The 24,586-nt window shown below is 42.4% G+C and overlaps 2 protein-coding genes across 9 annotated transcripts in view; one reads left to right on the top strand and one right to left on the bottom strand.

Moving 5' to 3' along the window:
* Positions 1-4,319, bottom strand: part of ZC2HC1C (zinc finger C2HC-type containing 1C) — a 64,197-nt gene extending 59,878 nt beyond the window's left edge. For 2 of the 4 annotated variants that reach the window (XM_077123087.1, XM_077123086.1), the window contains exon 1: positions 372-1,097. The gene's annotated coding sequence lies outside the window, so the exon portion shown is untranslated. Of the gene's footprint in view, positions 1-371; positions 1,098-3,959 lie in introns of those variants that run through there. The other 2 variants (XM_077123085.1, XM_077123083.1) reach the window with 2 other exon arrangements.
* On the top strand, positions 593-23,586 carry ACYP1 (acylphosphatase 1). 5 transcript variants are annotated; one of them, XM_077123090.1, is made up of 4 exons: positions 803-912; positions 3,663-3,782; positions 4,732-4,823; positions 23,100-23,586. In XM_077123090.1, exons 3-4 carry the CDS (start codon positions 4,740-4,742, stop codon positions 23,313-23,315), a joined length of 300 nt encoding a protein of 99 aa, XP_076979205.1. In that variant the 5' UTR covers positions 803-912; positions 3,663-3,782; positions 4,732-4,739; the 3' UTR covers positions 23,316-23,586. The 5 variants fall into 5 exon arrangements, 3 of the variants coding, with proteins under 3 accessions (XP_076979203.1, XP_076979205.1, XP_076979204.1); XR_013160363.1 differs by lacking the exon at positions 3,663-3,782 and adding an exon at positions 16,618-16,695 and having other exon boundaries at positions 890-912; positions 23,100-23,223; XR_013160362.1 differs by lacking the exons at positions 803-912; positions 3,663-3,782 and adding exons at positions 3,836-4,353; positions 16,618-16,695 and having other exon boundaries at positions 23,100-23,223.
* The last annotated feature ends 1,000 nt before the right edge of the window (positions 23,587-24,586 follow it).

The raw sequence follows: 24,586 nt of genomic DNA, 5'->3' as shown, positions 1-24,586 counted from the left end.
TTTACAGGTGAGAAAACTGCGGCCCAGAGTTGAGACTTGCACAGAGTTGTCCGGGGTTCTTTCCTGCTTGGAACTGTGTTTGATTCCAAAGAGCACAAGAGGCCGCTCAGAACCTAGGGCCGGGGCCTGGCTGCCACCCCTCATTCAAGGAGTCCCCGGTCGCAGATGGCAGGAGGTCTGTAACCTAAGAGGCGGCAGTCACCTGACGCGGCCGCAGCCGGGTTTAGATCCGGAACGCGAAAGTCAAGTTCTGTCCTGGATGGTCAACCACAGCACCCCAGCTGGGGACTCCACCTCGCTCCCCTGTCCCTCAGGAGTACTCGGGAGGTCGAGACGCTGACCCCATGTCTCCCCCTGCCCCTTCCGCGTACCTGAGTCTCTCGAGGACTGCTTCTGCTTAGGGGAAGCTCAGGGGAAACCCCAGGACCTCTTTTTCCGACCGAACCCCTACAAACAGTAGCCGCCGCGCAGGCGCTCTCAGCCGGCCTCTGTTATTCGCGTTGCCTGGAGATGGGAGCGCGGTGCGCGCCGAGCCCCGCCTCTCGCCGCGAACTCAGCCCGGGAAGCGCGCGCAGGCGCAGTCGGAGTGCATTCCGAAGCGGCGGTGGGAGGGGTTGCGGTCAGTCTGAGTGTCCCTTGACCCCGGTGTTCGGCCAACTCTGCAACTCGGTCCAGCTCTGCCTTTGAGGAGCAAGGCAGAGGCTTTTCGGAGGCTCTATCAAAGAAGAACTTGTGTTTTTCTGAAAACGATGCTCCCAGACCCTGGGGTGGGCCCTTCTCTGGCAAAGGGCGGAGCTCCTAGAAGTGTCCTTGAGTCATTCTGCCTCAGGATTCCAGTGCCCACTCACTTAGCGGGAGTGGGCCTGCTGATAGCCTTTCTTAGCACACTCGGCTGTTGTGTGCGGGCCCCAGGTATGACTATTTTGCTGTCTCTCCGTTCTTTTCCTTTCTGACAGGTTGGAGCTTGCTGACGTGTTAGCAACTGATCTATCTAGGTTTGCTACGCAGTTATCTTTTCCGGGTAGTTTGTGTAGCCAACCTAATTATTCGATACCCCTCTCGTAGTAATTCTGGCTGTCTCTTCTTAGGGCCCGGGAATGACTCAGACAAATGTAATGATAAAGTAAACAAGTAAACTGCCAGATCAAAATTAATCATTTTGACGTAATTTCAACACTAAATGATACTCTATGAAATGTTAACATCAGAAGAGAGTTTGACTTCCTCATGCTTCAGTTCACTTGTGTAAGATGTTTGAAACAGGCATCTTACCTTTTTTTCTGTAATTACTCAAAACATTCATGCATATGGAAAATAATGTAGTCAGCAGTGGTCAGTGTTACTACATTGGGTTAGAAAGAAACTCCTTAGTGCCTTCCAGGGAAATCCTTTGAATCCTTGGATTCATTTCCAATTGACTCTCTATTGCCTTCTCCATATATGCAGTCCCAGACATTTTCCATTCTTCCCAAGGTCTCAGTCATCTCACCAACGGGCTTCCTGCCTATCAACTTCCACATCTTCCCTTGACTCTGGTAGAGTTCCCTAGCATCTTGACTTCCTTCCCTCTTGTTTCTGAGGAAGCAAGGGCTCTCTCTTTCCATGTGCACTCTTGAATTAATCCTTTTCAGTACCCTCCTGGACGGCTCCTTTAGCCTTCCATCTTGTTAACTTGAATTTGTCCCTCTCGACATACTCCTCCTTCTCCTTGGTTTTCAAATATGCTTAACTTTCCCCTGCAAAACAAACCTCATTTCTAGCTACTCTAAGATACTGGAGACTAAAAGAGATATCAATTTAATGATTCAGCAATCATAGTCTTTTGTTAAATCCGATCTTCTCTGTATAACTCCATCATCACCTTTGATCTTTCTGTCCCATTCTTTAAGGGTATTTGGGCTATGGCCATCTAACTTTTTCATGTTGGAAGGGACTGTTAATAATATGGGACAGGGGAATGGAACTAGCTGATGTTCTAGAGAGGCTGGATTCTCTAGGCTTCAGGACTTACCTGGTCCAGTGACCCATCTGGAGGTCGTAGGTTTCTGGAAGGTTACCCTAGTGCATGGAACCTTTGTAGAATCTTATATATTGCCCTAGGTATTCTTTAGGATTGGCTGGAATGGTTTTGGTTGGGGTTTGACATTATAGGAAGCAATGTCTAACTGACGTTTGCATACAAGCAACCTCCAGAGTAGCTTCTTGACTCTATTTGAACTCTCTCTGCCACTTATACTTTATTAGTTACACTTCTTTCTCCCATTTGGCCACAATGTAATGGTTGATCCCACAGTGCCAGGGCCAGACTCATCCAGGGACTCATGTCCCATGCCACCAGGGAAACTTTCACCCCTGGATGTCATGTCCCATGTAATGGGGAGAGCAGTGTTTTCACTTGCAGAGTTGGGCTTAGAGAGAGTGAGGCCACATCTGAGCAACAAAAGAGGTCATCCAGGAGTATCTCTTAAGCATACCTATAGGTAAACTAAGTTTCTCTGCTACCTACATAAGCTTCACAAGATCAAAGACTTGGCCTGTTGATTTGGGTGTCCCTAAAGTGTGACACAGTATCAGGATGGGAATTGGTATTTTTAAAGTTTCCCCAAAGATCCTAATGTGCAGCCAGGGTTGAGAATCCCTGGTATAACCACAACTGAATGTTTGAGTCTCTCACCTCAGTGCTAATAACTTAACCCAAGCTTCACATCCTGGGAGGTGGTAGAGTGTATAGTTTATAGGAGTGGGCTCTGAACTCATACTTCTGGGACTAACTTCCAGCTCTATCATTTACTGGTTGTGGTTGAGTAATCTTGGATAAAATGTTCCTTTCTCCAAGAAGCCTCTCCCAATTTTTCCAGTCAGATTTAATCTCTTTGCTCCTTTGTGATCCCATAATATTTCTGTCCATAATATTTTCTGACTGGCTCATGATGAGCTGTCAGTGGATGTTTGTGTAATTGAATTACGATGATATGCATTGTATTGTCATTATTTGCATACATATTTGTCTTTAACACTAAATTTAAAACTCTTTGAGGGAAAATATTATATGCCATTTATCTTTGTATATCCTACGTATCCTGCACCTAATAGATTCTATTGTTTTTTATTCTATAGAAAAAAATTGGTTTAAAAATGAATTTTAGAGAAAGAAATAACATTAGCCAGGTACTCTGCCTAGGTTTATTCTCAAATATTGCCAAGCACAAGATTCAGTCTAGGTCCCTTCCAGCATTAAAATTTTATGCTTCTTTAGGATCTGGATCCTCATGGCCACCATTGTAAGCCCATATCTGCAAAATCATAGCTAAATCTGCCACTCTAACCTAACATAACCATTCACATATGAAGGGTCAGGTTATGGAGAGAGGTAATGTATATAAGCAATTCGAAGAAAAGTGATAAACACAGTTTCCCTTCACAGTATTAATCCCAAGGGTCACTGGCTGAGTCTGAAGACCCACAAGTAGTGCCTAATTTTAACCATTCTAACCCAAAACTCCCCTGGACAATTCCCTTTTCCCAAAATAAATTCATGCAGTTTGGTCGTTTCACTTTGATTGATTCAATTGTGATTCTGTGAAGTCATTAATTTTTTTTTTCCTTTCTCCCTCCCGCCCTCACTCCCTCCTTCCCTCCTTCCTTCTCTGGTTGGTGGGCAGCTTCCAGAAGCGCACAAGGGAGAAACAACTTCCACTGGAACCTCCCGTACATTTCTCCTGCTTTCAATTCCAGGCCTAGGCATGACCTAAAATTGGGGAGAACTTAAAAAGAGCAGAAAGGTTGTATACATTCTATTTAATTTATTTATTATGTTTAATGTTTAATGGCTGTATCTCACCTCCAGAATTTAGGCCGGGCAAGCCAGGGATCCTGTCAGTTTTGTTCACTAATGTATGCCAACCACCTCTAGGTTCTTACAGTGCCTGGCATACTCTTGGCTCTTAGTAAATACTTACTGAATGATTAGTTGTATCCTAAGTGCTCCTTCGTCGATGTCTTTATCCTCATGAGAAAAGGGGTGCGCTTAGTGAGTGAGGCAGAGTGAAGGACCACTCTGGAGTCCGGACCCTTACAGATCTCCAATTCCAGCATAGCTAGCGCTCTAAAGACCACTGCTTCGGGAAGTCCCACCCTCTAGGCGGGCTCTGGGCATAAGTATGCCGTCTATGATTGGCTGGGCTTAGATGATGGACATGAGAGACAACGAAGGAAGAGCCACGCTGTAGGTTTCCGGGCGTAGCGTGGATTCCGCTAGGGGAGCCGTTGGCGTTGGCGTTGCTAAGGGAGGACTTCGGGTCTTGTGAGGAAGTCGAGGAGGGTGACCCTGGGACGCGGCTGCGGGCAGTGCGGGTGAGTGTAGTTAGTTCTAAATTGTTAGTAGAGGGGGATTCTGACGGCCGTGTGGAAGCCGGGTCGGTGGACAGGAGAAGGGGGTGGGAGGAAGCGGGACCGGATGGATGGAAGGAGGTTATTGGGTAAGAGGCCTCAAAAGAGTTGTCTGTGGACAGTTGCGACCCGAAACTCCCATGCCTCGGTGTCTTCTCGTTATTTCACACGTACGCTCAAACACATACCCATTTACTTACTCTTCGAAGATCCGGGACCTAAAGGTCGGAGAGAGGTCGCAAGTGGATAAGGATGAAGAAGTGTGCGTTGTGGCCTTTTCTGCTCTAGGTTGGGGAACCTGGTTATAGTCCTTTACTTTTCTGCTTTCCTTGTATCTGACAGGTTTGAGTATGGCAGAAGGGGACACCCTGATATCAGTGGATTATGAAATTTTTGGAAAAGTGCAAGGAGTGTTTTTCCGCAAATACACTCAGGTATGTGCTGTAGGCTTTGGGGATAGCAGGTTTTGAGCCTGGGAACGAGAGACAGGTGCCTAACAAATATCAACTAGAAGAAGCTGGTTATTTGGCAGCTGCATGGCAGGTAGGTACTTTGTAGAGCAGTGGGTATGAAAATGCTTTGCAATGGGTAAAACTGTGTAAATGGAAGATTCTGTGGTTGTTATTGTTGGTCTTTTTCTAACAGTACTTCAGTATCTAGAATCACATATCACATGCTTCTTTCTTCCCTGGGGGAATAGAGAGCTCCCCCAGTCCACTCTGTTAAGGCTTCATCAACCCAACTCACATTTCTTGTGAAAAACTAACATTGATGGAAGAGATGGCATTTATGTAATTTATGTAATTGCTTCCTCCATAGCTGCTGCATTCTTTAAGACCCCTTTTACCTCACTTCTCTAACATCCCCCCCTTTCTCCATTTATTAATTCCTTTCTTTTCTTTTTAGCTTTGAAAAAATAATGACCTTTCCCAGCTGAAGCTTTTCTAATGAAAAATGCTTCATCCATTTCAGGATAGGCTTGTGAGGTCTGCTATTCCTACTTGAGTATTAAGGAGTGATTGAGGAGAGAAACATATTTATTGGCAGCCTCTACCTCTGTAGTGTCACTAATTTCCCCTCAGCCATGCAAAGACAAATGCAATCTCAATTCCCATTCTGCCTTCTGTAGGGTGAGTATTGGCTATTGCCTTCCCAATATATCAATATATTTTCAATATCTCTTTCCGATTACTTGCAAATTGTTTCCTCCTATTTCATACTCATATATGAAGCACCTGTTAGAAAAAGAATTGTTGAAAGTTGTAGCAAGACCTGTGTTCCCGTTGTTTATGCAGGATAAGTTCCTATAGTTTAATGAATGGAGGTGATGGCTTCAATGATAAAGTAGTAGAGGGAAAAGATCTATAAGGGGCACAATTGCCCCTCTTCCTCTTACTCCTCCTCTCCCATTTAGGGGGAGAATAAAGGAATGCAGAAGAAATAATGATTTGGAAAACTGCAAGAAAAAAAATCACTTTTTTTCTTAGACATAGCTTATTCTTACTACTTATAATCATTTAAATATATATGTTCATTTTTAACAGTTAGCTTTGTTTTGCTACAATCTGTAAGTTCATATCATCTACCATCTTTTTTACCATTGCTGTACTAGTGGGTATGAAGGGATATCTCTTTTTTTTTTTAGAGAAGTTACAGATTTACAGAAAAATCAACAGAAAATAAGACTTCCCATACACTGTCCCCCTTCCCCACTATTAACAGCTTGTGTTCGTGTGGTACATTTGTTACAATTGATGAAAGAATATTATTAAAATTTCACTATTAACTTTATAGTCCATAGTTTACATTAAAGTTCCCTGTTTGTGGTATTGTATTTAATTGTTGGTCTAGTAGCATATATTCAAATATATAATTCAGTGCTGTTAATTGCATTAACAATGTTGTGCCACCATTATTACCATTCATTACTAAAAATTTTCCATCACCTTAAAGAGAAATTTTGTACAATTTAAGCATTAACTCCCCTTTGCCTACCCCCGCCCTGGCCCCAAGTAACCTCTATTCTGATTTCCGACTCTATGAATTTTCTTATTCTAATTATTTCTTATCACTGAGATCACACAATGTTTGTCCTTTTATGTCTGATTTATTTCACTCATAATGATGTCTTCAAGTTTCATCCATATTGTCGCATGTATCAGAACTGCATTCTGCTTTATGGATGAATAATATTCCATTGAATGGCTATACCACATTGCATTTACCCATTTTTATTATTTTGAAAATGTTAGCCATTCTAGTGGGTGTGAAATGGTTTTGATTTGCATTTCCCTAATGGCTCTTGATGTTGAACATCTTTTCATGTGTTAGCAATTTGTTTATCTTCTTTGGAGAAATGTATATTCAAATCCTTTGCCCATTATTTTAATTGAGTGATTTGTCTTTTCATTGTTGAGTTGTAAGAATTCTTCATATGTTCTAGATACTAGTCCCATATCAGATAATGATTTACAAATATTTTTTCCCATTCTATGAGTTTTCATTTCATTTTCTTGATAACATCTTTGAAATGCAAAATTTTAAAATTTTGATGAAATCCAATTTATCCAATTTTTCTTTGTTGTTGCTTATGCTTTTAGTGTTACATGTAAGAAACCCTTGCCTAATCCAAGATCATAACAGTCCATGCCTATGTTTTCTTCAAGAATTTTATAGTTTTAGCTCTAAATGTATAGTTTTAATAAAATTAACCTATTTTAAGTTCATTTTTATATGTGGTGTAAGAGAGGGATCCAAGTTCATTCTTCTGCATGTGGATACCCAGTTTCCTGAGCACCATTTGTTGAGATTGAAAAACGCGTTGAATTGTCTTGGTGCCCCTGTCAAAAATCAGTTGACCATAAAGATAAGAACTTATTTCTGGACTCTCAATTCTATTCCATTGATCTCTATGTCTTTCCTTTTGCCAGTACCACACCATATTGATTTTGTAGGCTTGTTGTAGGTTTTGAAATTGGGAAGGGTGAGTCCCCTAATATTATTTTTTTACAAAATTATTTTGGCTCTTCTGGATTCTTTGCATTTCCTTGTAAATTTTAGAATTAGTTAATTTCTGCCCCCCCCCCCCCCAAAAAAAAGGCATCCTGGATATTGATAGTGATTGCATGGACTCTTAGGTCAATTTGGGGAGTATCTTCACAGAATCAAGTTTTCCAATCCATGAACACAAGATACCTTTCCATTTATTTAAGTCTTCTTTAATTTCCTTCTATGGTATTTTGTAATTTTCAGCATGTAAGTCTTAAACTTCTTTTGTTAACTTTATTTCTAAATAGTTTATTATATTTGATACTATTGTTAGTGGAATTGTTTTCTTAATTTCATTTTCAGATTGTTCATTGCTGGTTGTGATAGTTAGCTTCTAGTGTTAACTTGGCCAAGTGATGATGCCCAGTTGTCTGGGCAGGCAAGCACTGGGCACAGTTGCTGCAAGGATATTTTGTGGCTGATTGATAACTGGAAAGCTGGTGTATTAAATCATAAATCAATTGATTGCTTCTGTGGCTGATTACATCTGCAATCAACTAAGGTGCGTCTCCCACAAAGGAGATAATCAAATTAGTTGAAGACTTTTAAGGAAGATGAGAGACTCTTTTCATTCCTTCTTCAGCCAGCAAGCCTTTCCTGTGGAGTTCATCTACACCCTTAATCGGAACTGCCAGCTTCACAGCCTGCCCTACCGGGTTTTGTACTCTTCCATTCCCATGGTTGTGTGAGACGCCTTTATAAATCTCATATTTATAGATATCTGCTGTTAATTCTATTACTCTAGAGAACCCTGAGTGATACAGGTTGGTCCCAGGAGTGGTTCTTGAGAAACAGAATCTTAAAAATGGGTTTTTACAATTGGTTTTCTGCTCTGGTTAGACTCAAAGGATTGATGAATGGCACTGACAGTCCATGGGGTGAGTTGACAAGAGAGATACGCAAATTATCACCATTAGATTCTGTTAATTGTATCCTTATATGAGGCAAGACTCTGGATGAGAGTGTTTTTGACACCTTTATGGAGTTTTGTGGAATTAAGAGGAAAATGATGTTGGCTGGTTGTTGTTAAATATTCTGGATACAGTGATTAGGGAAAGGGATGAGCTGAAGTCTTCAAATTTACAACTTAAAGGCAGTACGAATGATGTAAAAATTTGCATGTGTACCCTGAAAGAAAATCTTATTTCCTGTGGTTACAGACTTGAGATCTCTGAAAACCAGACACAGAGCCTCGTTTTGTGAGTAGTAAGGACTTTGATTGGAAAAGGATGTGATTCTGAAACGTGGGATAGGGATATATGGCTTGATAATAATATCAATGGGGAGATGGAATCCCTGGAATCTACGGAGATTTTGCTAAATAGACCTGTACTGGACTGCCCTGAAGAAAGAGCTTCCCTACCTCCAGCAGGTCTTGAGGAAACAGCTTCCCGGCTCTAGTGTTCCCAGAAGAGTCTGCCATCCAACCTCCACCTTCAGATATTAACCCTTCAATGCCTGCTAAAGCTGTAACCACCACCACCTCATCCCCCCAGGGAAACAGCCCTCACTCCTCTGGAGTGACAAATCCTGTTTCACCAGGTGAAACTGCAGTAGAATGCCATGAAGTAATAAAGGTCTTTTCATGACCCACCTCCACCACTCCACTTTTCTTCAAAAAAATTTAAAGTCCCAAAGGCCCTGAAAAGTAAGGTACAAAATGTGACCCATGAGGAAGTATGCTATACTCCAAAAGAACTGCATGAATTTTCCAATCTATATAGACAGAAAACAGGGAAATATAGGTGGGAATGAATATTAAGGGTGTGGGATAATGGTGGAAGTAATATAAAGTTGGATCAAGCTGAATTTATTGATTTGGGCCCACTAAGCAGAGATCTGCGTTTAGTGTTGTAGCTTGAGGGGGCAGAAAGGGTATTAACAGTTTGTTTGGATGGTTGGCTGAAACATGGATCAGAAGGTAGCCAACATTACTTGAGGTCGAAATGCCGGAACTGCCTTGGAATAGTGAAGATGAGGGGATCCAAAGGCTTAGAGAGATGAGAATGTTAGAGTGGATTTATCGTGGACGACCTGCTCAAATCACACCCCAGAAATGTCCAGAGGACAAGTCTTTCACCAGAACATTGAGAAATAAATTTGTGAGACTAGCTCCATCATCTCTGAAGAGCTCTGTAATTGCCCTTCTCTGTAGGTCAATATTACTGTGAGAACTGCTGTCACTGAGCTGGAATTCTTAAACACAATGGAAAGGATGGGATCCTGAGTTGGCAGGAGCCATGCGGAGACAGTTAATCACCATACACAAGGTGGGTGTGGCCACCATAATGGACAGCAGACTGAAAGCAGCTGTCAAAATAATCTGACTCTCAGAGACTTGTGATGTTGGCTAGTAGATCATGGGGTACCTAGAAGTAAAATAGACAGGCAGTCTACTAAATTCTTGTTGGAGCTATATAAGCAGAAGAATTCTAGGTCAAGTGAACAGAAGTCTAACTTGAATTACGAAAACAGAGTCACAGCCCCTTAACCAATTCCCGGACTTGATACAGTTTACAGACCCAGAGCTCCTTGAATGAAGGGAGAGCCAGGTACCCTTGGGGATGTACCCTTTTACATTGCCCAAAATTTACACTGTTAACTTTCCAGCCTTCCCCAAGGAGACCTACAACCTTTAACCAGGGTGACTGTGCATTGGGAAAATAAATGATCGGATATTTCAAAGATTATTAGACACTGGCTCAGAAATGACACTAATTTCAGGGGACCCAAAATGTCACTCTGTCACCCATGTGACTAGTCACCCAGTCAGAGTAGGGGCTTATGAAAGTCAGGTGATTGATGTAATTTTAGCTCAGGTCTGTCTCACAGTGGGTCCAATGGATGCCGGGACCCATTCTGTGTCCATTTTCCCAGTTCCAGAATGTACGTAATTGGAATCGACATACTTAGCAACTGGCAGAATCCCCACATTGGTTCTCTGACTCATGGAGTGAGAGCTATTATGGTAGGAAAGGCCGAGTGGAAGCCTCTAGAATTGCTCCTACCTAGCAAAATAGTGAATCAGAAGCAATACCAGATTCCTGGAGGGATTGCAGAAATTAGTGCCATTCTTAAGGACTTGAAGAATGCAGAAGTGGTGATTCCCACCACATCCACATTCAACTCTCCTGTTTGTCCTGTGCAGAAAACAGATGGATCTTGAAGGATGACAGTGGGCTATCATAAATTTATGATACCAGGTGGTGACTCCAATTTCAGCTGCTGTTCCAGATGTGGTATCAATGCTTGAGCAAATTACCACATCATCTGATACCTGGTATGCAGCTATTGATCTGACAAATACTTTTTTCTCAATAGCTGCCAGTAAGGACCACCAGAAACAGTTTTCATTCAGCTGGCAAGGCCAGCAGTATACATTCACTGCCCTGCCTCAGGGGTATGTCAGCTCTCCAGCCCTAGGTCACAGTCTTGTCCACAGAGACTTTTATCATTTCTCCCTCCCATAAGATATCACATGGGTCCATTATATTGATGATGTTGTGTTGATTGGACCTAGTGAGTAAGAAGTAGCAACTACTATAAACTTATTAGTAAGACATTTGTGTGTCAAGGAATGGGAGATAAATCCAACAAAAATAAAGGGGCCTTCCACCTCAGTGAAATGTTTAGGTGTCCAGTGGTGTGGGGCGTGTCAAAATATCCCTTCTAAGGTGAAGGATAAGCTGTTGCATCTGGCCCCTCCTACAATGAAAAAAGAAGAAGGCACAGTGCCTACTTGGCCTCTTTGGATTTTGGAGACAACATATTCCTCATTTGTATTATTCCCGAGTGACCAGAAAAGCTGCTAGTTTTGAGTGGGGACAAAAACGAGGAAGCTCTGCAACATGTCCTGGCTGCTGTGCAAGCTTCTCTGCTACTTGGGCCATATGATCCAGCAGATCCAATAGTGCTGGAAGTGTCCCTGGCAAATAGGGATGCTGTCTGGAGCCTTTGGCAGGCCCCTATAGGAGAATTACAATGCAGACCCTTAGGATTTTGGAGCAAATCCTTACCATCTGCTGCCAATAACTACTCTCCTTTCGAAACAACTTTTAGCATGCTGCTGGACCTTAGTAGAGACTGAATACTTATGAACACTTAACCATGGGCCACCAAGTTACCATGAGACCTGAGTTGCCTATCATGAGCTGGGTGTTTTCTGACCCATCAAACCATAAAGTGGGAAATGCCCAGCAGCACTCCATCATAAAATAGAAATGGTATATAAAAGATAGGGCTCGAGCGGGTCCTGAAGGCACAAAGTAAGTTACATGATGAAGTGGCCCAAATGCCCATGGCCCCCACCTCTGCCATATTACCTTCTCTTTCCCAGCCCAGAATTATGACCTCCTGGGGAGTTCCTTATAGTCAGTTGACTGAGGAAAAGAAAACTCGGGTCTGGATCACAGATGGTTCTGCACAATATGCAGGGACCACCCAGAATTGGACAGCTATCGCACTACAGTTCCTTTCTGGGATGTCCTGAAGTGAGGGGAAATCCTCCCAGTGAGCAGTGCACCTAGTCGTGTATTTTGCTTTGAAGGAGAACTGGCCAGAGGTGCATTTGTGTACTGACTCATGGACTGTTGTTATTGGTTTGTCTGGATGGTCAGGGACTTGGAAGAAGCACGATTGGAAAATCGATGACAAAGAGGTCTGAGAAAGAGGTATATGGATAGATATTTCTGAGTGTGCAAAGAATATGAAGACATTTGTGTCCATATAAATACTCACCAGAGGGTGACATCAGCAGAAGAAAGTTTTAATCAAGTGAATAAGATGACCCATCCTGTGGATACAAGTCATCTTCTTTCTTCAGTCACTCCTGCCATTGACAGTTGGCTCATGAACAAAGAGGTCATAGTGGTAGGGATGGAGGTTATGCATGGGCTCAGCAACATGGACTTTTCACAAAGGCCGACCTGGTTACAGGCACTGCTGAGTGCCCATTCTGCTTGCAGCAGTCCCCGATATGGCACCATTCCCCAAGGTGATCAGTCTGCTACACAGTGGCAGGTTGATTACATTGGACCATTTCCATCATGGAAGGGGCAGTGATTTGTTCTAACTGGAATAGATAAATACTCCAGATATGGGCTTGCCTTCCCTGCACACAGGGAATAATTTTTCAGCAAAAACTACCATCTGTGAACTTACCGGAATATCTTACCATGTCATGGTATTCCACACAGCATTGCTTCTGATAAGGAATCCACTTCACAGCAAATGAAGTGCAGGAATGGGCACATGCTCATGGAATTCTCTGGTCTTACCATGTTCCCCATCATCCAGAGTCAGTTGGGTCAATGGAATGGTGGAATGGTCTTTTGAAGACCCAATTATGGTGCCAACTAGGTCCAGCAGTACTTTGCAGGACTGGGGCAGTGTTCTCCAAGAGGCTGCATATGCTCTGAATCAGCATCCACTATATGGTGCTATTTCTCCCATATCCAGGATTCATGAGTCCAGTGGTAATGGAAGTGGTACCCCTCACTATCACCCCTAGTGATAGATCCACCAGGAAAATTTTTGCTTCCTGTCCCTGAAACCTTAATCTCTGCTGGTCTACAGGCCTTAGTTCCAAAAGGAGGAGTGCTCCTTCCAGGAGCCACAACAGTGATTCCATTGAACTGCAAGTTAGGACTGCCGCCTGGCCACATTGGGCATCTCCTGCCACTGGATCAACAGGCATGAAAGTGTTCAGTCTGGGTGATTGATCCTGACTATGAAGGGGAAATAGGACTGCAGCTACACAATGGAGGTGAAGAAGAGTTTCCCTGGAAAACAGGAGACCTTCTAGAGCATCTCTTAATACTGCTATGCCCTGTGATTAAAGTCATTGACAAACTGCAGCAATCCAATCCTGGCAGGACAACCAATGGCCCAGAAATTTCAGAAATGAAGATTTGGGTCACCCCATCCAGCAAAGAACCACAGCCAGCTGACGTGCTTTCTGAAGGTAAAAGGAACATGGAATGTATAGCAGAAGAAGGTAGTTATAAATATGAACTATAACTACATGACCAGTTACAGAAACTACTGTGATTTTATGAATATTTTCCTCCCTGTTTTGTTATGAGTATGTTTGCATTTATATGTAAGTAAATATCATGTTTTCCTCTTATATGACATAATTTGTATTGTTCATGTTATAGTATTTAAGTAATAGGATATGAAGTTTAAGAGTGAATATTACCTAAGGACTTGTACCCTATTCTAGAGAGATGTACACTTCTGGTTGTATGTAGGACAGTTGAGTATTGTTAAATAAAACATATGTTATTGTGTTTTATTTTAATTTTAAGTGTGTTTCAAAGTGATGTGCATAGCTGGCAAGTTGACAAGGGGTGGACTGTGATGGTTAGGTTCTGGTGTCAACTTGGCCAAATGATGATGTCTAGTTGTCTGGTCAGGCAAGCACTGGCCTGACCGTATCTGCAAGGATATTTCATGGCTGGTTGAGAAACTGGAAGACTGGTATATTAAATCATCAGTCATTTGATTGCATCTGTGGCTGGTTACATCTGTGTGTTAGTTTGCTAGCTGCCAGATTGCAGTCTACAGAACTGGAATGGCTTTTACAAATGGGGAGTTAAATAAGTTACAAGTTTACAGTTCTAAGGAAGTGAAAGTGTCCAAATTAAGGCACCAACAAGAGGTTACCTTAATTCAAGGAAGGTCCATGGGTTAGGAACACCTTTGTCAGCTGGGTAGTCACGTGCCTGGCATCTGTCTCTCGAGGTTCTGGCTTGCTTAACATCTCATGGTGATGTCTGCTGGGCACCAAGCATCTCCAAACATCCGTGTCTCTGTTCTCCATGCTTCCGCATCTGTGTCAGCTCTGCTGCAAAGTTTCTGTTGGCTCTGAGGTTTCTGACTCTCTCCAAAATGTTTCTTCTTTTAAAAGATACCAGTAAGCTAATCAGGCCCCACCTGAAATGGGTGGAGTCACATCTCCACCTAATCAAAAGTTAATAACTGGGTGGGCCATGGTGGCTCAGTGGCAGAGTTCTCGGCTGTCATGCCGGAGACCCAGGTTCAATTCCTGGAGCCTGCCCATGTCAAAAAAAAAAAAAAGTTAATAACCACAACTGGGTATGTCACAGCTCCATGGAGATAATCTAATCAAAGCATTCTGACTGACAGTATTAAATCATGATTCTCATCTAAGTTATTTGATTTGTTTGGCTTATAATTGGTCGTGGTAACAGTTTTGCTGTGCCTAACAGTTTCTTTGGTAAAGTCCAGCAATTTCCCACATTTACTAGATTACTGCTCTGGCATTTGGACATACAATTGTATTAATTCCCATTTTCTTTTGTAATCCAACCCATTCTATTTGGATAGATTACTCTAAAAATCAATAACATTTATATTATCCTAATTGTATATTTATAGTGTTCCAACTCACCTTAGTCCTAAGACCAAAGAACACACGTGGTATGGCATTACCCATGAGTTTAATTGGGGATTTACAAAAAGAGAAGATTCTTCTCGATGGCAGCCAGTCAGGAAATGGAAATCAGTGTTCCACACAAAAGAGTGAGAGAGGAGTGCCACAGAAACTATTTACAAAGGTTTAGGTCCACAGAGTGTGACAACTAAGTTTCAGCAGGATATAATGAGGTTTGGTTAGGTGAGGGGAGCTTTAATAACATTCTTTACCCCACTGAGGAGACCTTTAATATCTGTCCCTATCATGTAGATGGCTGCATGCAGTGACTTGTTCTCATATGGAGGTGGGGGTGGGACCCAGGCCCTAGATCCTCACAATCCACCCAAACACAGCAGACTATGCTGACTGTGGGACAGACATTGCATCCATAATTCCGTACACAGAGATAACAACCTACCAAGTAAGGAAAACCTGTGATTTCAGTCTTAAATGAGATTCATTTCCAGATTTTCCAATGTGCTGAATTCTGCCAGGCCAGCAGGGTATTCCATGCAGCTCAAGGGTTCACATCCAAGACAGGCTAGGGGTACCTGGCAATGGCAGTTCACTGTGCACTCAGCATTGAGATTTACTGTGCACAGAGGTTACTGAAGGAGCTTATTGCAGAAAGGTGTCTGATGTGACACTAAGGGTATAAAGAAAAATGTCTATGGGGCTTGGAGAAGGGGTGCTATGAGGGGGTTTTAGATACCACACCATTTCCCCCTGCAAATGCAGGGAGCCTTGTGGAGTCCCATAATAAGTATCCACAGAGTAAGACATACTGTGCCTTGAGGTATGGGGGAGTCCCAGGTTGGTTAAGTATACAACTTTTGAAATTTTGTGCATAAACTGTGGTCTAACTATGGTTTGAGCCACTCTGATAAACTGTCGTTTTGTGCATAAACTGTGGTTTGAGTGGCCCCAATACCCCATGGGGTGAGGATTCCCAACCAGTGGAGCTGTACCAGCCAGGACCATAGCCAGTCGACCTTATGTTCCCCAATTTCTAATGCTTATGGTGCAGGCAAGAGCAAGTTACTTTTATTACCTTGTTGTAGCTGTAGTGTTGCTGGCCCTTTTACCTGAATTAGCAGTGCCTGCATGGTGCCAACTGTTACCGATTCAAGAGGAGCAGGAGCAGATGCTCAGGGCCATGAATTGAAGTTCATGAGGGCTGGATACAACCGGCATGTCCATCACTGCAGAGATTATTTGTCATCATTTAACTGCTCTTTTAAAAGCCCAATCATCCTTTCAATTAACCCTCCTGTTGTGGGGTTGTAAGGCAAATGAAATTTCCATAAGACATCATATTCTAGTAGCCCAGGCGTGGGTTAGTTGTCCAATAAAGAGGGTCTCCCTATCACTATTCACATGTGTGGGGAACCTGAAAAATGCACTTAGCTTTTCTAAGCTACATATTGTAGCTCTTTGTTTAGCTTTCCCTACTATGAAGGCCAGCAACAGTCCAGCATCCATATCTACAGCTGTGAAGGCATATTTTGCACCTTCAGATAAGGAAAGGGGCCCAATATAATCTACCTGCCATCTGGTGACTGGAATCTGCTCATGGCCAATGTGACCAAGTTGATGAGGAAGCATCCTTGGGTGTCAATGCAAACAGAAGGGGCTGACGTCCACAACATCCTTTAGCTGTTGTCTGGTGGTAGGCAGCTGAAATTACTCTGCCATTCTCCACAGAGTTTGGTACCCTCGATGTCCTGTTTTTTTTTATGCAGCCATTCAGCAGCCTCGTGTGATATTAGCTCTTGGTGAATTCTTGCTGAAGGATCTGCTACAATATTGCCAGATAAAGAGTAAGTATTATGGGCACAGATCTGAAATACGGTTACCTTTCGCTTGTGACAGGCAGTCCAGATGTCTTTCTACGTCTTTTTACTGTATATGGGGTGGCTGACAGCAGTCCATTGCTCTTGCTTCTATGTGGTCATCCATACTGTCAGGCCCCAGGACACTGCCCATTTGTCAGTATAAATAGTTAATGCATCTCCTGGTTCATGGGCAGTGACCATCCATACAGTCCTTAATTCAGCCCATTGGCTGCTTTGCATGGTCCATTTCCCACTATGTAGTGTCCATTAGGTTGCACAGCTACTTCCATCCACATAGAGGGTTGTCCATATGCCAGTTCATCAGTATACCAGGCAGACTCAGGTATACTGCCACATCTATCCACAGTAGGCACAGAAAGAGCCATCTGGGGAGGACAATTGGCAGGAGCAGGGGCGGGGTGGGGAGGCAAGTGTTATTCTTCCACATAGGAAATTGGTCCTAAGGTATATGCATTTCTGTACTTAAAGGACTGTTGTTAAAATTCTGCACTGTGGCAGGTAACTTTTCATTTCATTGATGTGCTGAATTGTGTACTGCCAGAGTGAGGTTTAATGGCAGTTTCCTGTATCCACCTCTGAATGGAGATGGTGGTTCTTAATTTCATAGGATATTTCTGAATTAGTGCTTCAACTTGCAGTAAGGCATTGTAGGTAGCACCCAGTTGCTTTTCTAAGGGGCTGTATTGTAGTTTGGATCCTTCCCAGAGCTGAGACCAAAAGCCAGTGGGAAGTTGCTTTGCTTGTTGCCTTTGCCACAAGTTCCACCCAAGGCCAGTATCTGTACTTGCCGCATCTAATTCACAAGGCACATCTGAATCCATCTCTTATAAAGCCTGAGCCTGTGTTATAGCCCGTTTGGCTTTTTCAAAAGCAGCCTGCTATGGCACATTCCATTCCTGTATTTTTCCTTTTCTAACTAGGGCATACAGACTGTGATAAATGGGGTATAAATGGTCTCCACTAAGCCAACATGTCAAGGACAGCCATGAGCTGATTAGGTGTAGTGGGGTGGGGTAATTTTGCACTTTATCAACAATGACAGAGTTTGGTCTGTTTGGTCTTAGTCTTACCTGACCAAACAGTGCTGAAGAATTTGACAGAGCATATAGGCCCTTGTAATTTGTCCCGATTTACTGTTTGTCTTGGCTTGTGAGGTGGACCACTACAGTCATAGTGGTAGTTTCCAGTTGTGCAAGAAGAGAGTTGCTGGTTAACATATCGTCAATATAATGAAAAAGAGAGATCTCTGCTGGAGGTTTCCACACTTAAATTTTGGACTACCAAACCATGGCACATAGTGAAACTATGAAGATATCCTTGTGATAGCGCTGTTTATGTCCACTGTTGTCCTTCCCTCATAAAGGCAAATGCAGACTGACTGGAGGGAGCTAAAGAAATACTAAAAAAAGGCATTAAATCAAACACAAAGTGAAATTGGCCTAATTGAGTACTTATGTTCTGTTACAAAATAGCTATGTTTGGTACAGCTGCAAACAAAGGAGGAGTTACTTTGTTAAGTTCTCTGTAATCAATAGGCATCTGCCAGGCCTCATCAGCCTTCTTCACTGGCTACACTGGGATATTAAATGGGCTGTGAGTGTGCGGCTTGGGGCTTGCCTAGCCCGACCGCACTGGGGTCTCGTCCTTGGATGTGGTTCGGCCAGAGAGCGGCGTCAGCCGAGACCACGGGGCTTGAAGGTCTGGAGGGCGCGCGAGCACAATAAACCGAGATTAAAGAATAATATCAGTAATTTATTGCATAGGGCTCGCGGGACCTAGCTGGCTGGCAAGGCTTACAGGCTAAGACCCCGACAGGAGGAAACACAAAGAATATATAGGGTTGGTGAGGGGGAGTTAATTAGAGGTGAAGAAACTTTGATGGGCAGCTGGTATGGTGTCGTGTAGGATGTGGATTGGCTAGGAGGTGTGTTGAATATTATAATGAGTGGTGAGGTGAGGAGTGTACATGGTTTAATGAAGAAGAGGTGAAAAGGTGGTGCGATATATGCTCAGGAGTTGCTAGGCAGGGGGTTAGAATAGCAAGGCTTGCAAGAACAAGAGATGTCTGGATATGTCAGGGCATGTTAAGGCAGATAAGAGGCAACAGTTACAAATATATGCAGCATGAGTGGGGATTATAATTCCCACTTTTTCAAATTCTTTAATGGTACAGTAATTCCGCCACTACCCCTTGGTAACTTGTATCGATGCACCACAATTGTGCGTCTAGGGGAGGGTACGTTAACTGGTGACCACTTAGCTTGTCTTCTTTGGATGGTTTAAACCACCTGACAATGGAGATGGAATTCACCTACAGTGGTATGACCTTTGAGAAGGTAAGTGTGTTAGTTTAGCCCCCATACCCAGCATGTAGGCCCACCAGGTTGGGGCCATTTTCCATATATTAAGGTACATTTCACTCCAGTGTGCACAAGTGCTAAAACCCTATGCTTATTAGTAGGGGACCAAAATATTATTATCTCAATATGTGGTCTCCAATCCCCAGAGTCCTCATTTATAGCTCTTATTTTGGGGTCTTGGCCAGTTTCCTTTGTGAGTGGAAAAGGAGCTTTCCAGGCCTCCTCAGCAGGAGGAGCAGAGGGCCCCCATAGACTATAAGGGCTAGGTCTTTTGGCCTGAATTTCTCTTCCCATCTGCTGATCTAGTTTCAGGTTTAGTATATCTTTTGTTCTTTGGGTAATTTGCTCCAGAGCCTGATAAGTACTGTATTTGACTGCCCATCTGTATCTTCAATTTTAGTGCTGGCAGCTATTGGGTTGGCCACATCTGTCTGTGTGATATACTGCTTGGACTGTCCTGCCTCTTTGAGGCACAACTTTTAGGCAGAATAGCTCTTACACTGGCCCTTCAGTGCTTTATGGCATTCTGACTCTCCTAAATCAGCCACAATTTGGTTGACTTTTGAAATGGATTGCTCTTTAAGAATGGGTATAAGAGTTCCAATACCACTGATAGTGGGTACTGTACAGGAGAGCATCCTTTATGCCTGTTGTGAAAGTTTCATTATCGGTTCAAAAAAGTTAACAGCATAAACGGCATGCTTCATTCCTAATCTCCTCAGTACATCTTGCAGTTCATCTGGCATATTCCAGTGGGAAACAGCATGTGGTATGTCTCCCATGTTGGGCCAAGTTTCTCTACATTAAGTTATAAACCAGTTTAGCAATGAATTGGATTCTGGTCTAGCAGCCAGAAAATATATATACACACACATTGGAATGTGTAGTAATTGAGGCTGATTTGCTTATTTTCCTGAAAGTAACACTCCTCCACACACCAATGTCCCAAAGACATGGTAGGCAACTGGCAGACCTTCTTTAGGCTTTTCTCTGTATTGGTTCTCAATTTTGTGTAATTCAGCAGCAGTATAGTCCTGCATGGTAACTAAGATCTTTTCATCAGGAGGGTTGCTGGGGCAGCTGCAGCCTTAGCAGCACCCTCAACTTCACCCTCACCTGCTCGGGCACGAGAATGCTGAGTATGTTCTGATTTAACTTTTTGTTGGACCAGAGGATAAACAAGGCTTCCTCATTTTCAATATCCTAGTCAGACTGGGGCTTATCAACAGGATCCCGTATCTTAGGGTCCCAGTCAGGGGAAGTCAGATATACCTCTCTTTTGTCTCTCTTGGGCAGTATACACCCTTTTACTCTAGCATATGAGAATGCCAATATTTCTAAACTCTCATCTCCACAGTGTAGCTTCTCATTCACTACATCCTTCAAACCTGCTTGGACTATACACAAGTCCCTTTCTAACTTAAGTTCTTTTAGGCAGTGAATTGCAGCTTCAGCAGCCAGGGCTTCTTCCAGGACTGAACACAAAGCTCCTGACAGGAGCCATGTGATGACTGTGGCAGCCTACTGGTGCTCTTCTTTCTTATGAAATCCTAACTGTCCTGTGGCCTGCTGCATGCTGACAGTTCAGCCAGGGAGTCCTGGGTGTCCCCATACTCCCTTAGTGGTCCCCACTCATCTAGTAGGGTATCCACCCCTCCCCACATAGATGTTGCAGACCATTGTGGGATTCCACCACCACCCCCACCGCCCTGCCCCGGGGAATCTCCCTTTCCAGTATTCATGCCTTTTACAGCCATTGGCTGTTTGGTCTCCTGGCTGGCTTGCCAGATGTTCCAGCCCAACTTAGACCCAAGACCAAATAACATGCCTGGCATGGAGTTACTCAAGAGTATTATTAAGGACTTATGAACAGGAAAATATTCTTCCTGATGGTGGCCAGTTGGGAAATGGGAGTCAGTGTTCCATGCAAAAAAGTGAGAGAGGAGTGCCACAGGAGCTGTTTATAAAGGTTTAGGTCCACAGGGTGTGACAGCAAACTTTCAGCAGGGGATCATGAGATTTGATTAGATGAGGGGAGCTTTAATGACATTCTTTCCCTCCCCCCCCCCCCAGGGGACCTTTAATATCTATCCCAGTCATGTAGGTGGCTGCATGCAGTGACTTGTTCTCATAATGGGGAAGGGGGCAGGGCCTGGGCTGTAGGTCCTCACATATAGAAAAATAAATTACCTAAAAAGCATGCTATCAAGTCCCCTTTGGGGAATGGTGAGAAAGAGGGAACATATAACTTCCCCAAGTTGAATTCTTGATATTCTCACAAGCAATGGGGACAACAAAAGCAATAGGCTGAGCCCCCAATCTTAGGGTTTGTTCATATGAAACTTAACCCCACAAAGGATAAGTCAAGCCTACTTAAAATTAGGCCTAAGAGTCACCCCCAAGAGAACCTCTTTTGTTGCTCGGATGTGGCCTCTCTCTCTAGCCAACACAACAAGCGAACTTGCTGCACTCCCCCTGTCTACGTGGGACATGACTCCCAGGGGTGTGGACCTTCCTGGCAACATGGGGCAGAAATCCTAGAATGAGCTGAGACCCAGCATCAAGGGATTGAGAAAACCTTCTCGACCCAAAGGGGGAAGAGTGAAATGAGACCAAGTGTCAATGACTGAGAGATTGCAAACAGAGTCAGGAGGTTATCCTGGAAGTTATTCTTGCGCGTTAAATAGATACCACCTTGTTAGTCAAGATGTAATAGAGAGGCTGGAGGGAACTGCCTGAAAATGTAGAGCTGTGTTCCAGTAGCCATGTTTCTTGAAGATGATTGTATAATGATACAGCTTTCACAATGTGACTGTGTGACTGTGAAAATCTTGTATCTGACGCTCCTTTTATCTCCCTTATCAACAAATGAATAAAACATGTGGAATAAAAATAAATAATAGGGGGAACAAATGTTAAATTTAGACTGAAATGCTAGTGATCAATGAAAGGGAGGGGTAAGGGGTGTAGTATGTATGGATTTTTTTCTGTGTTCTATTTCTTTTTTCTGAATTGATGCAAATGTTCGAAGAAATGATCAAGATGATGAATATGCAACTGTGTGATGATATTATGAATTACTGATTATATATGTAGAACGGAATGATGATAAATTAAGAATGTTTGTGTTTGTTATATTTTTTAAAAAATTAAAAAATTTTTTAAAAAAGCATTGCTACCATTCCTAAATTTTCCTTCTCACCACAGCATAATTACTTAAAGGAAAGAACATTGAGAAAGCTAAGAACAGCCACTAAAATGATTATATGGTCTTTATAAGTCTTACTCAAGCTTAAAGGAGTTTTGATTACTTGAAGGAAGAGAACAAAGTCGAAAGAAAACCTAATAGTTATATAGCTTCATGAAAGTTTGTTGTTCAGAAGCTGTTTTCCTTCTCCAGGAGGATGACAGAAAGTGGACTTGAGATGTAACATAAGGAAGTTAGGTTGGATAGTTTCTCTACTGTAAGGCAAATGAAATGAGTTGTCCAGGAAATAGTAAAATAACTTTGTAATGATTTTTAAAGCTACGATGGAGACATTCATCTGGATCTGTTTAGGTGTGGTCCTGGCTAAAGACAAAGGGAAGGATCAGATAACTTCATGCTTTTTCTAGTTAATGTACCCAGTAGGTTCTTGATTAGGAGAAGGGAACATGAGCAAGATATAGCTTATTATCCTAAAAACACTGAGCCTTAGGGAATAATTTCGAAAACATTTGTTTTGGACTTAAGTCTTTAATACTTATCCAAGTTGACTATATAGTGAAAAAATCTAGTGCCTATGTCTTACGGGGTAGATGAAGGAATGGAATCTAATAGCCAGCACTTCACATTAAGATCAGCCATGAGCTCCTCCTGGCTGTCTTTCTGTTTTGACTGTTCTGGACAATATCAAATTAGTTTCAGCGGCTTGATTCTAGACCAAGATTCTGACAACAGATATTAGTCTTCTTTGTTTTGTTCAATCTCACTGAATCTCTCTCTCTCTCTCTGTTTCTTTCCCTTAGGCTGAGGGTAAAAAGCTAGGATTGGTAGGCTGGGTCCAGAACACTGACCGGGGCACAGTTCAAGGACAACTGCAAGGTCCCACCTCCAAGGTGCGTCATATGCAAGAATGGCTTGAAACAAGAGGGAGCCCCAAATCACACATCGACAGAGCACACTTCAATAATGAAAAAGTCATTGTAAAGTTGGATTATTCAGATTTCCAAATTGTGAAATAATGGCTTTAATTTAAATTTTTAAAGATACTATGTAATTTTGTTTTTTATTGTTAGTAGAGGTAAAATTATTCTGTATTTAATATTAGAATTCATCAGTAAGCCATTTTACTATGAGATGCTTGCCTGTTACTGTATAGTAAGTGTATGATGGAAGGATTACAACTATATACATAGTTCTAATCAATAAAAACACATTAGGATCTTCTGTTTAGGGAACTTTATCCTCCTTTTGAGCAGAATAAGAGGTATTTAATAAACATCTGTGGAAAGAAAAAGCAGTTACTTTGAATCATTTATTTAAATGACTTCAGTGAAGTATTTTTCAGGAAATTCCATAGCTAATAAGAACAAATACCACAAATTCAATTTGTTAGCTGCTCAAATTGTTTTGTACTACTTATAATTACTTTTAGCTATCTGGAGCTTCTGCTTTCATTCCTTTGGGTAAGGGGCTCATATACACCAATAATCAGGATTTTGCCTCATCAGCCTTAGAAGTCTCCTGATTTAGTTTGGTCAGTCATTAAAAAACATATATATGTACACACACACATTATTTTTCTTAAAATAGGTATATATATATATATGTGTGTGTGTGTTCTAGTTTGCAAGCTGCTAGAATGCAGTATACCAGAAACAAAATGGCTTTTAAAAAGGGGAATTTATTAAGTTGCAAGTTTACAGTTATAAGGCTGTGAAAATGTCCAAATTAAGGCACCAACCAGAGGTTACCTTCACTCAAAAAAGGCCCATGAAATTCAGAGTTGTTCTCTCAGCTGAAACTGCACATGGTGAAGTCTAGCTTTCTTTCTTGGCTTCTTGTTTCATGAAGCTCCCCTGGAGGCGTTTTCCTTCTTCATCTCCAAAGGTCTCTGGCTGAGTGGGCTCTAAAGCTTTTTCCGAAATGGTTGCCTCTTTAAGGGTTTTAGTAAGCAACCCCCCACCTTGAATGGGTGGCGACACATCCCCATGGAAACCATCTAGTCAAAAGTTACCACCCACAATTTCGTGGGTCACATCTCCTTGGAAACAAGAAGTTCCCACAAGGCAACATTGAATAAGGATTAAAAAACTTGGCTTTTCTGGGGTACAGAACAGATTCAAACTAGCACATTATTTAAATCAGGTTTCAATGGAAATGAGACAACGTAAAAGATGAGGTTTAATTAGAAATTTAAAAAGAAACACCTATTCTCAGTGTTCTTAGAGTTTCATTCTCAGAAAAGAAGCTGCAGTGGTATTGGGAAATACCAGAAAAAGTCAGTGAAAGG

The sequence above is a fragment of the Tamandua tetradactyla genome, chromosome 12 (genome assembly GCF_023851605.1).
Source record: "Tamandua tetradactyla isolate mTamTet1 chromosome 12, mTamTet1.pri, whole genome shotgun sequence".
In the NCBI taxonomy this organism is placed as follows: Eukaryota; Metazoa; Chordata; class Mammalia; order Pilosa; family Myrmecophagidae; genus Tamandua; species Tamandua tetradactyla.
The sequence above is the reverse complement of the archived record's forward strand: the minus strand, read 5'-3'. Positions and strand labels throughout refer to the sequence as shown.